Source organism: Enhydra lutris, unplaced genomic scaffold, assembly GCF_002288905.1.
Source record: "Enhydra lutris kenyoni isolate GAN:26980312 unplaced genomic scaffold, ASM228890v2 scaffoldscaffold10, whole genome shotgun sequence".
NCBI lineage: Eukaryota > Metazoa > Chordata > Mammalia > Carnivora > Mustelidae > Enhydra > Enhydra lutris.
In genome coordinates, this window is record NW_019154094.1 from 7,418,801 (window position 1) to 7,433,470 (window position 14,670).

The 14,670-nt window shown below is 43.6% G+C and overlaps 1 protein-coding gene across 3 annotated transcripts in view; it reads right to left on the minus strand.

Moving 5' to 3' along the window:
* Positions 1 to 14,670, minus strand: part of LOC111143839 (glutamine rich 1) — a 54,426-nt gene that overhangs the window by 12,130 nt on the left and 27,626 nt on the right. For all 3 annotated transcript variants that reach the window (XM_022497778.1, XM_022497776.1, XM_022497777.1), the window contains one exon: positions 5,445 to 6,482. In XM_022497778.1, coding sequence (XP_022353486.1) covers positions 5,445 to 6,482 — 1,038 coding nt within the window. The remainder of the gene's footprint in view (positions 1 to 5,444; positions 6,483 to 14,670) is intronic.

Below are 14,670 nucleotides of genomic sequence, written 5' to 3' on the forward strand. Positions count from 1 at the left end.
CTACCCCAGAATATCTTTTTAAAGAGACTACAGTCTTTCAAATACCTTCCCACATAAAAAGGCAATTCTAAAGTTTAATCACTACTCAGAACTACTGGCCCCAAGCAGTGCTTGCCAAAGTATAAAGTGGAAAGAAAAAAAAAAAAAAAATCATGGATTTTCTTCAAGTGTAGATTCTGATTTGAAAGGTCTCAGGTGGGAACTGAGATTCTGCATTTCTAACAAGTTCCCAAGTAAGGGAGCTGGTCTGCAGACCACACTTTGAATTATCAAGTGTCCAGAGTAATGACCATTAAACTTGAGTGCACTTAAAAACATCTGGGGTGCTTTTAGAATATATCCACGCCTGGGCCTCATCCCTACAGATTATGATTTAGTTGGTCTAAGATGGGGGCCTGACATCAGTATTTCTAAAAGCTCCCAGTGATTCTTATGTCCAGCCATGGTTGAAAATCATTGTTTTGGAAAAAGAAAAGTACAACAAGCACAAATTGTGTTCTCTCTTGTGCCATTGAAAGATAAGAAAAGACCTGAAAGATGTTTATGGCTCCTCTAGCTATATATAATGTTGTTTTTTACCCCCCCAAATTCCTTCTCAATAATACTGCTCTATTTCCTAAGGGTATTTTCTGAAGAAAGGAGTACTACTCTAGCTTCCTGCCTCCAAAGGAAGAGTTGTCTTGTCCTCAATGGTCTAAAAGTAAGTTGTGCACACAAAGTGGCACATGAAATGTCCATGAGCGTCAATCACAATCCCCATACTGGGCGGGATAAACACCAACAAAGATACCAGGCATAGGTTCTTGGGCCTCACACACCAGTCTATATTCTGAACAAATTCCTTTGAGGAATTCTCCATGCCAGGGCCCACCCAAAGGGCTAAGGAATGTCAAATCATTCAAACTGAAGGCAAAATAATTTATGACACATAAAGCTGCTTATCAATGAATAAAAGTAAAAACTCTCAGGCACCTGGGTGACTCAGTCAGTTAAACTACTGCCTTTGGCTCATGTCAGGATCCCGGGGTCCTGGGATTGAATCCCACGTTGGGCTCCCCCTAGTTGTGCTCTCTTTCTGTGTCAAATAAATAAATAAAATCTTAAAAAAAAAAAAAAAAAGTAAAAACTCTCCTCTTAGCTTTCAAAAGGTAATTAAATAAGGAAATAAAGCAGTATCAGTGTGAGGCTCTTAAATGTTTGTCAACCCAGGAGCTCCACTCTAGACACACTTCCCAGTTCAACTACCATCTCCTTGGTGAGTCTTACCCACTTTTCCAGTTTAGACTTCCATGTTTGTGGAAATGATTGCTAACTATGCACCTCCAAGCTAGATCTGCCATTAATATACCCAGGGGGTACTATATGTCTCCATCTTATAACTACCTCAGATTACCATCTATGGAGAGAACTCAACACTTTCCCTGTCCAGATCTATTCCCTTCCTATCTTGTTCAATGGCAACACCACCTACCCAAGCTGCAAATCTTGGAGTCTGACTAGATAAGTAGGTGGGCGACAGGGCATGTGGGGCAGTACTTTGCGTCTGGTGTTTCGCCCGGCCCCCTTCACTGTGTGCCTTCCCCCACTAATATAGCATTTCCAAGCATCTTGACAACAAAATTCTTTTACATGTCTAAATGTCTGTCAGTGGGTGGGGTAGTAGTGATCCCAACCAGGACGAAAACTACGGATGTAAGTAGGGCTTTGTACACTGTGGTACAGAGTTTTCCTTCCTCTTTATAATGGAGTCCTTGGAGAGTTTTAAGCTGGGAAGTGACATCATCCTACATTAAAAAAGAATATTCTGATTTATGGAGAATGGATTGAAGGGCAAAGGCGCTAGTTGCCTGGACTAGGATGGCAATGGAGAAGATTTAAGAAATGCTGAGAAGTGTGGTGGCAGAACCAAAGTAGCTTGTTGACGAGTTGGCTGTGAAAAGTAAGGGAAAGCAGACTCAAGGATGATTCTTGGGTTTCCAGTTTAAACAAATGGGTGGAGATGGTACCACTTTCTGAGAAGAGAAGTTTTGTTTTTGTTTCTTAAAACAGGTCATCCACCCACCCACCTATATATCTATTTTTAAGTTAACTCTATTACCAAAATGCAGCTAGAACTCATGACCCCAAGATTGAGAGTCACATGCTCTAGCCAAGTGGGCCAGCCAGGTGTCCTGAGAGGAGAATTTCTCAATAGCAGTAGAGGTGATGCTAATGAAGGGCTGAGATAGCTTCAAGAAATCCAAGTGAATGAAAACAGGCTGCTGGAGGCACAAGAAAGGTTTAAAGGAAAAGGCACGGTCTAGAGATAGAGTTCTGTGTCTCAATGCAGCACAGGGTATAAGACATGGGCTCCAGAGCCAGCCTACCTGGGGTTGAACCCCAACTCTTTTATTTACTAACCATGGCTTTGGTCTTGCTGTTTAATCTGTGTCTCATTTTCTTCATCTATAAAATAGAAATAGTAGTGCATACCTCATAAAGTTGGTGTGTGAATTAAATGAGTTAACCTGTGTAACACTGAAATAGTGCCTGGCAGATGCTGTCAGTGACTATCACCTTCAGTGGCACCAGCCATCCATCGGGTGCTGAAAACCAAGGCCACAGACAGAAACTATTTAAAGAGAAAAGAAGGCTAGTACTGAGTTCTGAGGAACATGACTATGTATGGTTCAGATAGAAGCACCAGTAAACTCTCCTGAGAAGTAAAAAAAAAAAACAAAAAAAAAACCCAAAACAGTGGTAGATAGGAGGAAAACCATGCCAGAGAATTCCAAGAAGGTAGGTATGGTCTATTTTGTCATGTTGCTGTGAGATAAAAACAGACATGCCTGTTGGATCTGGCCACAAGAAGTCACTGCTGACCTTGACAAGAACAGAATCAGTGATAAATTGAAGAGAAAACTGGTTAGTAGGCAGAATCAGCTTGCACAGATAATGCCTGAGAACGCTGGGAATAAAGCAGAGTGGAGAAACGGGGCCACAGACAGAGGCGGATGCAAGCTCAAGAGAGGGAGGCTTCACCATAAATCTGGTTTTAAAGGCAGGTGCTAACTTTCATAAAGGACAATGCCAGGGGAAGAGCACAATATTTTGTCATCAGCTCTCCTTAGGGTTCAACTCACATCACAGCACAATTAACTTCCCCATGGACTACGAGTACTCCAAGGGCAGAAACTATTCATATCTGTTCCTCAGCACCCGGCACTAAGCCCAATACAGAGGGCAGAAGAATGTTTGTGGTATAAATGGACAAACTCACCTTTCCCACATGATGGGTATTCTTCTCAAATTTTCCTTTTCTGGTAATACCTGACATTTATTCCTGTAAGACTTTCCCAAAGGAGACACTGGCCTCTGAAGAACACGGGCCTACTAAGATGAACTCCCAAAAGGATCTTCTCTTGCTTAAGGGCCCAGAAATGGAAATTACAGAGCCTGATGAGCATGAAAAGAGGCCTGACCTGCAGACTGGACCATAAGGACCAGGAAAGCTGAGGAAAGGCCTGATGTCCTCCCCATCCCTATGAGCAAAAGCTGAGCTACATCATAATTCTCCAGGCTGGTTTCACCTACATGCAATTAATTCTACACATCCATACTTGATTCTTGTTATCACAACTCTTAGGATTATGGAAACATTTCCTACCACAGATCAGGTCAAGCTCAACTCTTCACTTTGGGAAGATAGATCCTTTGCTCCCTGTACTAACTCCTCTCCCATAGTCCCCCTCTCATGCTGTACTAGGCCATGTCCCTTCTGTCCATCTCTGGCTCTGTAAGGATGCTGCTCCATTTCTGTCAGTTGAAGCTACAGAGATCAAATGCCACTTTTCCCACAAAGACGCCTCTGTTGACTTTTTAACCTAGAATGGTTTCTGAATACCCAGTTTGTTTTTGTGTGTGTTGAACATAAAACGTCACGCTTGATTATGCTGCCTTATAAGAAATTCAGAAAATAGGAATCATACATTATCACCCCAAAACTGGACTATAAGCTACCTGAAGCAATGACAGTTCTACATCTAGGCCTTGACAGCTGTATATTTAATAGTCCTTAACAAGGTCACCTATAATAATATACCAGCCTCTGAAACTGCTTGGTCAGCCTGTGCTTACAGCCTGAGTTTCTGAGTACGGTCCCTAGTCTAATAGTGCTCTGTTTATACCAGCCCCTTGCATGCATTCCCAGGAGCCCCTGCCCTCTGAGGCACAGTGCGTTTAGCAGTCCCATGAGACCAGAGGCCCTAAAGTTGCTAAGTCTCAAGGAATAAATCTATCCACACCTCTGTGGTATCCTTTAAAAGATGTAACAATTAGGGGAACCTGGGTGACTCAGTCAGTTAAGCCTCCGACTCTTGATTTCAGCTCAGGTTATGATGATCTCAGGGTCATAAAATCAAGCTCTGAGTCGGGCTCCACACCAAGCACAGTCTGCTTAAGTCTGCTTAAGACTGCCTCTCCTGGGGCACCTGGGTGGCTCCAGTGGGTTAAAGCCTCTGCGTCAGCTCAGGTCATGATCCCAGGGTCCTGGGATCGAGCCCCGCATCGGGCTCTCTGCTCAGCGGGGAGCCTGCTTCCTCCTCTCTCTCTGCCTGCTTCTCTGCCTGCTTGTGATCTCCATCTGTCAAATAAATAAATAAATTCTTAAAAAAAAAAAAAAAAAAGACTGCCTTTCCCTCACCCCCTGCTCACACCAACACTCTCCCTCTTAAAAAAAGAAAGAAAGAAAAGGCTTAACAATCAAAAAAAAGCTAATTTTAAATTTGGAATTTTAAAAGAGTTCTATTTTCTGTAAGTCTAAGATTATTTCAAATTAAAAAGTTAAACATTTTTTTCAACATAGCTTCCATAATAGAAAATTAACCAAGGCTTGATTATTTAAGGAACATAAAAAAACCGCTGTGGTGGCTTATCTAACACTCCCAAAGGTGATTACTTTTAACAGGCCCACCAGGAAGTATTTTACATCTGCTAATTCACCTACAGTGTGTCCACAGATAACTCAAAAGGAATAATTTCACAGCCTCTCCGTTGTGGTGAGTTTATAGCCTGTGTACTAAACTACAAGGGTTCCACTAGATTCAGTCATTTGTGGTGTACAGAATAGCTTATTAAACTCAGATAATACTTGGCATGTCCCATTAGTCCTTCCCTAGAACTTTATTCTTCTTAAAAAGGGATAACAAAGAAGCATGCATGGCATCTATCCCCAAAGCAGCTGCTGATCATTTCATCTACCTCCAAGTACCAGGACAGAATGCCTGCCTGTTCTATAGCTTTCACCTGCTGCTTCTATTCCCCCCTCCCCAAACTCAACTAAAATATTAAATATACTACTGAAAGACCAACATCATTGCAGTAAACAAGCCAGAGGTTGCCAGGAAGTTCTGTGTTGCACTCGGCCCTGGGAGAGCAGGCTGCCCTACAGGTAAGTCGTCACTTACTGAACAAGTAACCTGGAGTTGCTGCTGCTGCTGCTGTGGCGGCGGTGGCGGCGTCTGTTCCTGGGGAGTTTGCTGTTGTGGCTGCTGCTGAGGGTCCCATATATGGACAGTCTGAGCTGTGTTCTGGTAGGTGCCTGCCACAGCCTGCACAGCCACTGGAATGTGGATGTTGCCATTCATGAACTGTGCTGGAAAGAGAGAGTTTGCAAGGGTCTGCACTACCTCTTCATGGGAGTTTTTCACTACAGACGTGGTGCCCACCATCTTCTCCTTGTCATCCTCCAGCTTTACAGCTGCCAGGGCCGTGGGTGAGCCACTGACGTGAACTGCATTGTAGGCTTCCTGGGGAATGGCAATGTGGGTAATGCTCTGCTGCTGAGGATCCCCACGGGGCTGGGCAGAGTAAACAGGGATGGTCCAGGTTTCTCCTGTAGGGCTAGTAATGGTCCCAGTGGCACTGTACAGGTGGGCACTGTCTACTGTCAGTAAGTCTGGCCTCAAAGACACATAACTCTGCTGCTGGCCCTGTGGAATGGCCAGCACGGTAGCCACCGGTTGCCCTGAGATGGCATAGGACACAGTGATGGGCATGTCCACTTTGCGCTTCTTCACTGGCTGGAGGACACTGGCTGTGCCAACCCGCCGTTCCCCTTCCCGGGGTGAACCCTGCTGAGACGGTGGTGGGGAAAGGGCACCCACGGTCTGGATTTGGATCTGCTGACCCCCGGCAAGAGACTGGCCAGCCACTAGCTGAGCCTGGATCTGCTGATGTGGGATGTGCTCCTCTGGAATCTCTGCAGCCTGGATCTGCTGGGCTGCCTGCACGTGCTGCACCTGGATCTGGGCTGCCTGCAGCTGCGAAGGGCTGGGGCTCTGCAGAGACGGGGTCTGGATGGAAGGGGCTGCCGGCTGTGGTGCTTGGCCTTGGATCTGCACCTGGACCTGGATGGGCTGCTCAGCAGGCTGGTGAACCGTGAGCTGCGGGGAGAGCTGCTGAGCCGAGACCTGCTGCGGAGACTGTTGTACCTGCACCTGTACCTGCAGTGACAAGATTTGGCAGTGAGTGAACAAGGCAACATCAGGAATCCAGCCCCAAAAGGAAGCCATCTCAGGCAGGCTCCCTAGGTAAGGTGAGGAGGAGGGGCTGCCATACCTAAAGCTTCTGAGGAGGTCACAATACCCAAAACCAAATGCAAAACTCTCCAGCATCACACAGCATTCAGAGCAACAATTATCTACCAAAGAAAGCAAGGCCATCAAGTGGGATCTATGAAGAAAATATCAGATCTTGTTTTAAACTGTGACCCCCTTTGTTTTTGCATGTTGGTATAGTAGTACCAATATGTAATTTATAAAAATATACTTGGGTGTATGTTTAAAGAATAGTTTATCTATGGACTGAGTGATAAAAAGTATGGGGACCAATGTTCTAAAAGATCAGTTAGATAAGTACATTTCACAGGTGTGCAATTCTCAACCCAGGATCAAAACTACTCCCACCACAGCCTAGTGAAAAACACAGTAGAGACAAAACTTATGAAATCCCTTTTGGAGGGACCTTCCTACATTGCTACTGAAATGCAGCATTAAAGAATGCTTAACTAAGATACTTTTGTTTTAAAAAAGAAGCCAATAAAACTACCCCCCACAAGATTCCTGGTAATTTAATCTAAGGAAGGTTACTATAGCCTGAACCACACATTTCTGATGATAACGCAACTCATTTCTTGTTGCTGTTACCTCAGCATACAGAGCAGCATGAAAGGATGCCATGTATAGTCTGTAAATTGAAAAAAAGATTTTTTTTCTCCAGACACACACATCTAACACTAGTCTAGGAAGGTAAAAAGAAGGCAGATGAGAGATTATATCTTTTCCTTTTTTTTTTTTTAAAGATTTTATTTATTTGACAGAGACACAGCGAGAGAGGGAACACAAGCAGAGGGAGTGGGAGAGGAGAAGCAGACTTCCCGCCGAGCAGGGAGCCTGATGCAGGGCTCAAACCCAGGACGCTGGAATCATGACCGGAGCTGAAGACACACACTTAACAACTGAGCCCCCAGATGCCCCCTGACTCCTGATTTCAGCTTGGGTCATGATCTTGGGGTTATGTGATCAAGTCCCCTATCGGGCTCTACCCTTGGAGGGGAGCCTGCTTGGGATTCTCTCCTTCTGTCCCAATCCCTGCTCATGTGTGCATTCTCTCTAAAAGAAATCAACCGCCCCACCCCCCAAAAAACAGGGACACGTGGGCGCTGGAGTTGGTGAAGCATCTAACTCTTGGTTTCAGCTCAGGTTATGATCTTAAGAGTCACGAGACTGAGCCCTGTGTTGGCTCTGTGCTCAGCAGGGAGTCAACTTGATATTCTGTCTCCGTCTGCCCCTCTCACTTGTGCTCTCTCCAAAATAAATGTAAAAACAAACAAACAAACAAAAAAACCCCACTGAATTGTATACTTTAAATGGGTGAATTACACGAGAATTAGATCTCAATAAAGCCATCACCAATTAAAAAGATAAGCAAGGAGTTTATGTAAAGAGAATAGGCCTGAAGTTAGACTTGAATTGCTGCTGTACTTTTCTAGCTGGGAGTCCCCAAGTTTCAGTTTCCTCAGGTATAATAAAAAGGGGGAGGAACACCTGGGTGGCTCAGTCAGTTAAGTGTCTGCCTTTGGCTCAGGTCATGATCCTCGGGTACTGGGATTGAGCCCCTGAAGCCCCTCATCAGGCTTCCTGCTCAGTGGGGAGCCTGCTTCTCCCTCTGCTTGCTGCTCCCCTGCTTGTGCTGTCAAAAAAAAAAGGGGGGGGGGGAGAACACCTAACTCCCTACAGAGTTGTTATGAGCATAAATTAAGTAGGTACTCAATACCTAGGTTTCCTTCATTCTAAGCAGTATTTCTTTATACCAATGAATCTCAAAATACAGTTTCCAGGCCAACAGCATCATCCAGGCCAACATCACCCAGGCACTTGTTAGAAACACTAGTTCACAGGTCCCATCTCAGAACTACTGAATCAGAAACTCTGGGGAACAGGCCAACAATCTATCTTAACAAGTCTTCCAGGTGACTAATGCATGCTCAAGTTTAGAACCAGTGCTTTACGTAAGGTCGTAAAGGAAACTTATGAAACCAGTTACTACAGAACAGTTGTTTTCAAGCTTTTTGGTCTCAAAAAATTATTGAGGATTCCCAATAGCCTTTTTTTTTTTCTTTTTAACATGGGTATAGTTACTGATATTTACCACACTAGAAATTAAAACCTGGGTATCACACAAACCAGTCACATTAACATAAATAACAGCTGAAAGGCCTGTCTAGTTTTACTGTGCTTCACTTTACTGTGCTCACCACACGATGTTTTTTGTTTTTGTTCTTTAGATGAAGATGTGTGGCAACCCACACTGATCAAGTCTATTGGCACTGTTTTTTCCAACAGCATTTGTTCACCTCATGTCTCTGTGTCACATTTAGGGGAATTCTCACATTTCAAATTTTATCATTATATTTTTTTTTAAAGATTTTATTTATTTATTTGACAGACAGAGATCACAAGTAGGCAGAGAGGCAGGCAGAGAGAAAGGAGAAAGCAGGCTCCCCGCTGAGCAGAGAGCCCGATGCGGGGCTCGATCCCAAGACCCCGGGATCATGACCTGAGCCGAAGGCAGAGGCTTTAACCCACTGAGCCACCCAGGCGCCCTGTTATCATTATATTTTTTAATCGTGACTGGACAAGATCTGTGATGTTACTAAGTTACTTGTTGTAACTGTTTTGGGCCCAACAGATCTCACCTATGGAAGACGGCAAACTTAAATCGATAAATGTGTGTGCTCTAACAGCTCTACCAACTGGCCAACTGCCCCTCCTTGCACCTCCCTATTCGCTGAGACAAAAATAATACTGAAATTAGGCCAATTAATAACAACCATTTCTAAGTGAAAGGAAGAGTCTTTTTCAAAAGCTAGAAATGATTAAACTTAGTGAGGAAGGCATGCTAAAAGCCAAGGTAGCCCAAAAGCTAGGCTTCTTATGCCAAACAATCAAGTTGTGAATGCAAAGGAAAACTTTTTTTTTTTTTTAAAGATTTTATGTATTTATTTGACAGAGACACAGAGAGAGGGAACACAAGCAGGGTGAGTGGGAAAGGGAGAAGCAGGCTTCCCCGCTAAGCAAGAAGCCCAACGCTGAACTCGATCCCAGGATCCTGGGATCATGACCCGAGCCGAAGGCAGCCACTTAGCAGCCACTTAACGACTGAACCACCCAGGTGCCCCACAAAGGAAAACTTCTTGAAAGAAATTCAAAGTGTTACTTCAGTGAACACATGAATGATAACACTAAACAGCTTTATTGCTGATAAGGAGAAAGTTTAAGTGGTTTGGACAGAAGATCAAGCCAGCCACAACATTCCCTTAAGCCAAAGCCTAATTCAGAGCAAGACCCCAACTCTCTTCAATTCTACAAAGGCTGAAGAGAGGTGAGGAACCTAGAGAAGAAAAGTTTGAGGCTAGCAGACGTTGGTTCATGTGGTTTGAGAAGCAGTCTCTATAACATAAAAGGGTAAGGTAAAGCAGCAAGTGCTGACGTAGACGCTACTGCCAAGTTATCTAGAAGACCTAAGATAATTAAGGTGGCTACACCAAACAGCAGATTTTCAGTGTAGATAAAACAGCCTTATATTTGAAGAAGTTGCCATCTAGGACTTTCATAGCTAGAGAGGAGAAAGCAATGCTTGGCTTCAAAGCCTCAAAGAACAGGCTGACACAATATTAGGGACTCAATGCAGCTGGTGACTTCATGGTGAAGCTCATGTTCATCATTTATTATTCCAAGGATCCCAGAGCCCTTAGAATTTATGCTAAATCTACTCGGCTTATGCTCTATAACCAGAGCAACAAAGGCTGGATGACAGCACATGTGTTTAACATGGCTTACTGAATATTTTGAGACCACTGTTGAGAGCTACTGCACAGAAAAAAGATTCTACTGCTCACTGACAATGCACGTGATTACCCAACAGCTCTAATGGACACGAACGACGAGATATTGTTGTTTTCATGTCTGCGAATACAACATCCATTCTGCAGCCCAAGGATGAGAGTATTTTTTTTTTACTTTCAAGTCTTATAATTAAAAAAATGTATTTTGGGGGCACCTGGGTGGCTCAGTGGGTTAAAGCCTCTGCCTTCGGCTCAGGTCATGATCCCAGGGTCCTGGGATCGAGCCCCACATCGGGCTCTCTTCTCGGCAGGGAGCCTGCTTCCTCCTCTCTCTCTCTCTGCCTGCCTCTCTGCCTCCTTGTGATCTCTATCAAATAAATAAACATTTTAAAAAAATGTATTTTGTAAAGGTATATATGCTTGGATATAGAGAGTGATTCCTCTGAACATCTGGGCAATGTAAACTGAAAACTCTGGAAAGGATTCACCATTCTAGATACTATCAAGAATATTCAGGGCGCCTGGGTGGCTCAGTGGGTTAAGCCACTGCCTTCGGCTCAGGTCATGATCCCAGGGTCCTGGGATCGAGTCCCGCATCGGGCTCTCTGCTCAGCGGGGAGCCTGCTTCCCTCTCTCTCTCTCTCTACCTGCCTCTGTCTACTGTGATCTCTCTCTGTCAAATAAATAAATAAAATCTTTAAAAAAAAAAAAAGAATATTCATGATTCGGGCACCTGGGTGGCTCACTTGGTTAAGCGACTGCCTTCAGCTCAGGTCATGATCCTGGAGTCCCGGGATGAGTACCACGTCTGGCTCCCTGCTCAGCAGGGAGTCTGCTTCTCCTGCTGACCTCTCTCCTCTCATTCTCTCTCTCTCTCCCTCTCCAATAAATAAATAAAATCTTAAAAAAAAATATTCATGATTCATGGGAAGAGATTAAAATATCAACATTATCAGAAGTTTAAAAGAAATGGATTCTGATCTTCACAGATGACTTTAAAGGGTTCAACACTTCAGTGGAGACAGTAACTGCAGGTGGAAAGAGCAAGAGAACTACAACACGGAGACTAAAGATGTGACTGAATTGGTGCATTCTCATGATAAAACTTTAATGGATGAAGAGTTGCTTCTTAAAGATGAGCAAAGAAAGTGGTTTCTAGAGATGGAATCTACACCTGGTGACAATGCTGTTAAGATTGCTGAAATGACCCGGGGGGGGGGCACCTGGGTGGCTCAGTGGGTTAAAGCTTCTGCCTTCGGCTCAGGTCACGATCTCAGGGTCCTGGGATTAAGCCCTGCATCAGGCTCTCTGCTCAGCAGGCAGCCTGCTTCCCCCTCTCTCTGCCTGCCTCTCTGCCTACTTGTGATCTCTGTCAAATAAATAAATAAAATCTTTAAAAAAAAAAAAAAAAGACTGCTGAAATGAGGGTGCCTAGGTGGTTCAATTGGTTAAGCATCTGCTTTCGGCTCAGGTCATAATCCCAGGGTCCGGGGATCAAGTACTGCATCAGGCTCCTTGCTCAGTGGGGAGCCTGCTTCTCTCTCTGCCTGCCGGTCCTTCTGCTTGTACTCTCTCTCTCTGACAAATAAATAAAATCTTAAAAGCTGCCACATTCATCCCAACCTTCAGCAACCATCAATCAGCAGTCATCAACATCGAGGAAAGACCCTCCACCAGCAAAAAGATTACAACTCACTCAAAGCCCAGATGATGGTTAGCACATTTTTTAGCAATAAAGTATTTTTAAATTAAGGCATGTACATTCTTTAAGACATAATGCTATTGCACACTTAACAGACCACAGTATAGCATGAATAACTGCTATACACACCAGGAAACCAAAAAATTCATTTGACTCGCTTTATTGCAATATTCACTCTACTGCCATAGTCTAGAACTGAATCTGCAATATCGTGGAGGTATGCCTGCATTTGCCAAAACAAAAAATTTATAAGAGTTGCCTTTTTTACATTTTTGCAAAACTCTTTAAGAGCTGACTTAATTGAAGACAGCTGTATTCTTGTATCTGCTTCTGCATTCAATCTGCTGTGCACATATTATACATGACCTCTAAAAATCACCACTGGTGCATTCATGAGAAATTGGCAGTGAAAAAGGCAAATAACATCTCAGTATTATAGTAAAAACAGCTTTGACCTTAAGCAAGCCTGCAAGGGTACTGGTGAGGACTGGTCCCGGACCACCCTGTAAGAACCACTGCTATAGGGGCACCGGTGTGGCTCAGTTGGTTGAGCGAGGGACTCTTGATTTCGGCTCAGATCATAATCTCAGGGTAGTGAGATTGATCTCTGGTCAGGCCCTGCACTCATTGGGAAGTCTGCTTGAGATTTTCTGCGTTTCCTTCTGTCCCTCCCCCTGCTCTGCACAAGCTCATTCTTTTTCAAATAAATAAATAAATATTTAAATAAATCTTAGGGGAAAAAAAGAACCACTGCTATAGTTAAATACATAGTACATTTTATAATCGTTATTACTTGCTTAAAAACAAAATTTTAAAAATCTGGCTATTGGGGTGTCTGGGTGGCTCAGTCAGTTAAGTCTCCAACTCTTGGTTTAGGTTCAGGTCATGATCTCCTTGGCAGAGAGATTGAGCACACACACGGAGCTCTGCGCTCAGCAGGGAGCTTACCTGAAGTTGCTCCCTCTGTCCCTCCCCCTACTGACACACTCTCTCTCAAATAAATCTTGTAATAAATAAACTAAAAAACTGGCTATTATCACTAAATCATAGCCCATACGCTTCATAAGTTTACTGTATCTTTTTTTCTTAAAGACTTATCTATTTTATTTTATTTTTTTAAAAAAGATTTTATTTATTTGACAGTTCACAAGTAGGCAGAGAGGCAGGCAGAAAGAGAAGGGAAAGCAGGCTCCCTGCTGAGCAGAGAGCCTGATGCGGGGCTCGATCCCATGACCCTGGGATCATGACCTGAGCTGAAGGCAGAGACTTTATTTAACCCACTGAACCACCCAGGCGCTCCAAGATTTATCTATTTTAAAGAGACAGAGAGTGAGTGAGCAAGCACCTGGGGATGGTGGCGAGGGGTGGGGAGAGAGAAAACCTCAAGGAGACTCCGCGCTGATTGAGGAGCACACAAGCGGCTTAATTCCCTGACAGTGAGATCATGATCTGAGCCAAAACCAACAGCTGGACACTTATTGCTCCTGCTGTCTTTTAATTGATTTTTCTTAGAAACCACTTATCAACATTCAATCTTCCAATAGAAATGTAGACAGTTATCACAATAACTGTTTAATATGTAATTAATAGGGAATCAGAACTGCAGGGGCAGTGGGGGACAGGACTACTCCTCACTCCAGAATAAACTACAAATAATCTGATGTCATTTTATTATTATTTTTTAAAAGATTTATTTGACAAAGAGAGCACAAGCAGGGGGAGTAGTAGACAGAGGGAGAGGGAGAAGCAGGCTCCCCACAGAGCAGAGGAAGCCTGATGTGGGCCTCAATCCCAGACCCCGGGAATCATGACCTGAGCCAAAGGCAGTTGCTTAACCAACTGAGCCACCCAGGCACCCAATCTGATGCCATTTTAGATCCAAAGTAGTTAGAATTTAAAATTAGAGGAGTAAGAGTTAAAGCACTTTGTGACATTTCTTTACCAATGTCAACATACTGAATAAGAAATCAGGTATTATACGTTCATAATCTTTATTCATTAACTATCATAGGTCAGTAAGGATTGTTATTTATATTACCTCCCAATTTAAAAATTTACATAAAAACATTAACTTTTTAATCTGGCTAATCACAACTACATGGTCATAGTAAGAATTTGGAAACTCAGCAAAATAAACACAAAAAATTAAATTTTACTCAGAAAAGAAGCAAAAATGAAGTGAACTGAAAGAACTGTATGACTTCAAGTATTTCTTTGTAGTAAGAGAGTTGCTAAAAGAGTTCTCTTAAATAAAGGCGGGGGGGAGGTGCCTGGGTGGCTCAGTCGTTAAGCAGCTGCCTTTGGCTCAGGTCATAATCTCAGTGTCCTGGGATCAAGACCTGCATCAGGCCCCCTGCTCAGCAGGAAGCTTGCTTCTCTTTCTCCCACTTGCCCTGCTTGTGTTCCCTCTCTCGCTATGTCTCTCTCTCTCAAATAAATCAATAAAATCTTTTTTTAAAAATTTTATTGATTTATTTGACAGAGAGAGAAAGATCACAAGTAGGCAGAGAGGCAGGCAGAGAGAGAGGGGGAAGCAGGCTCCCCGCTGAGCAGAGAGTTTGATGTGGGGCTTGATCCCAGGACC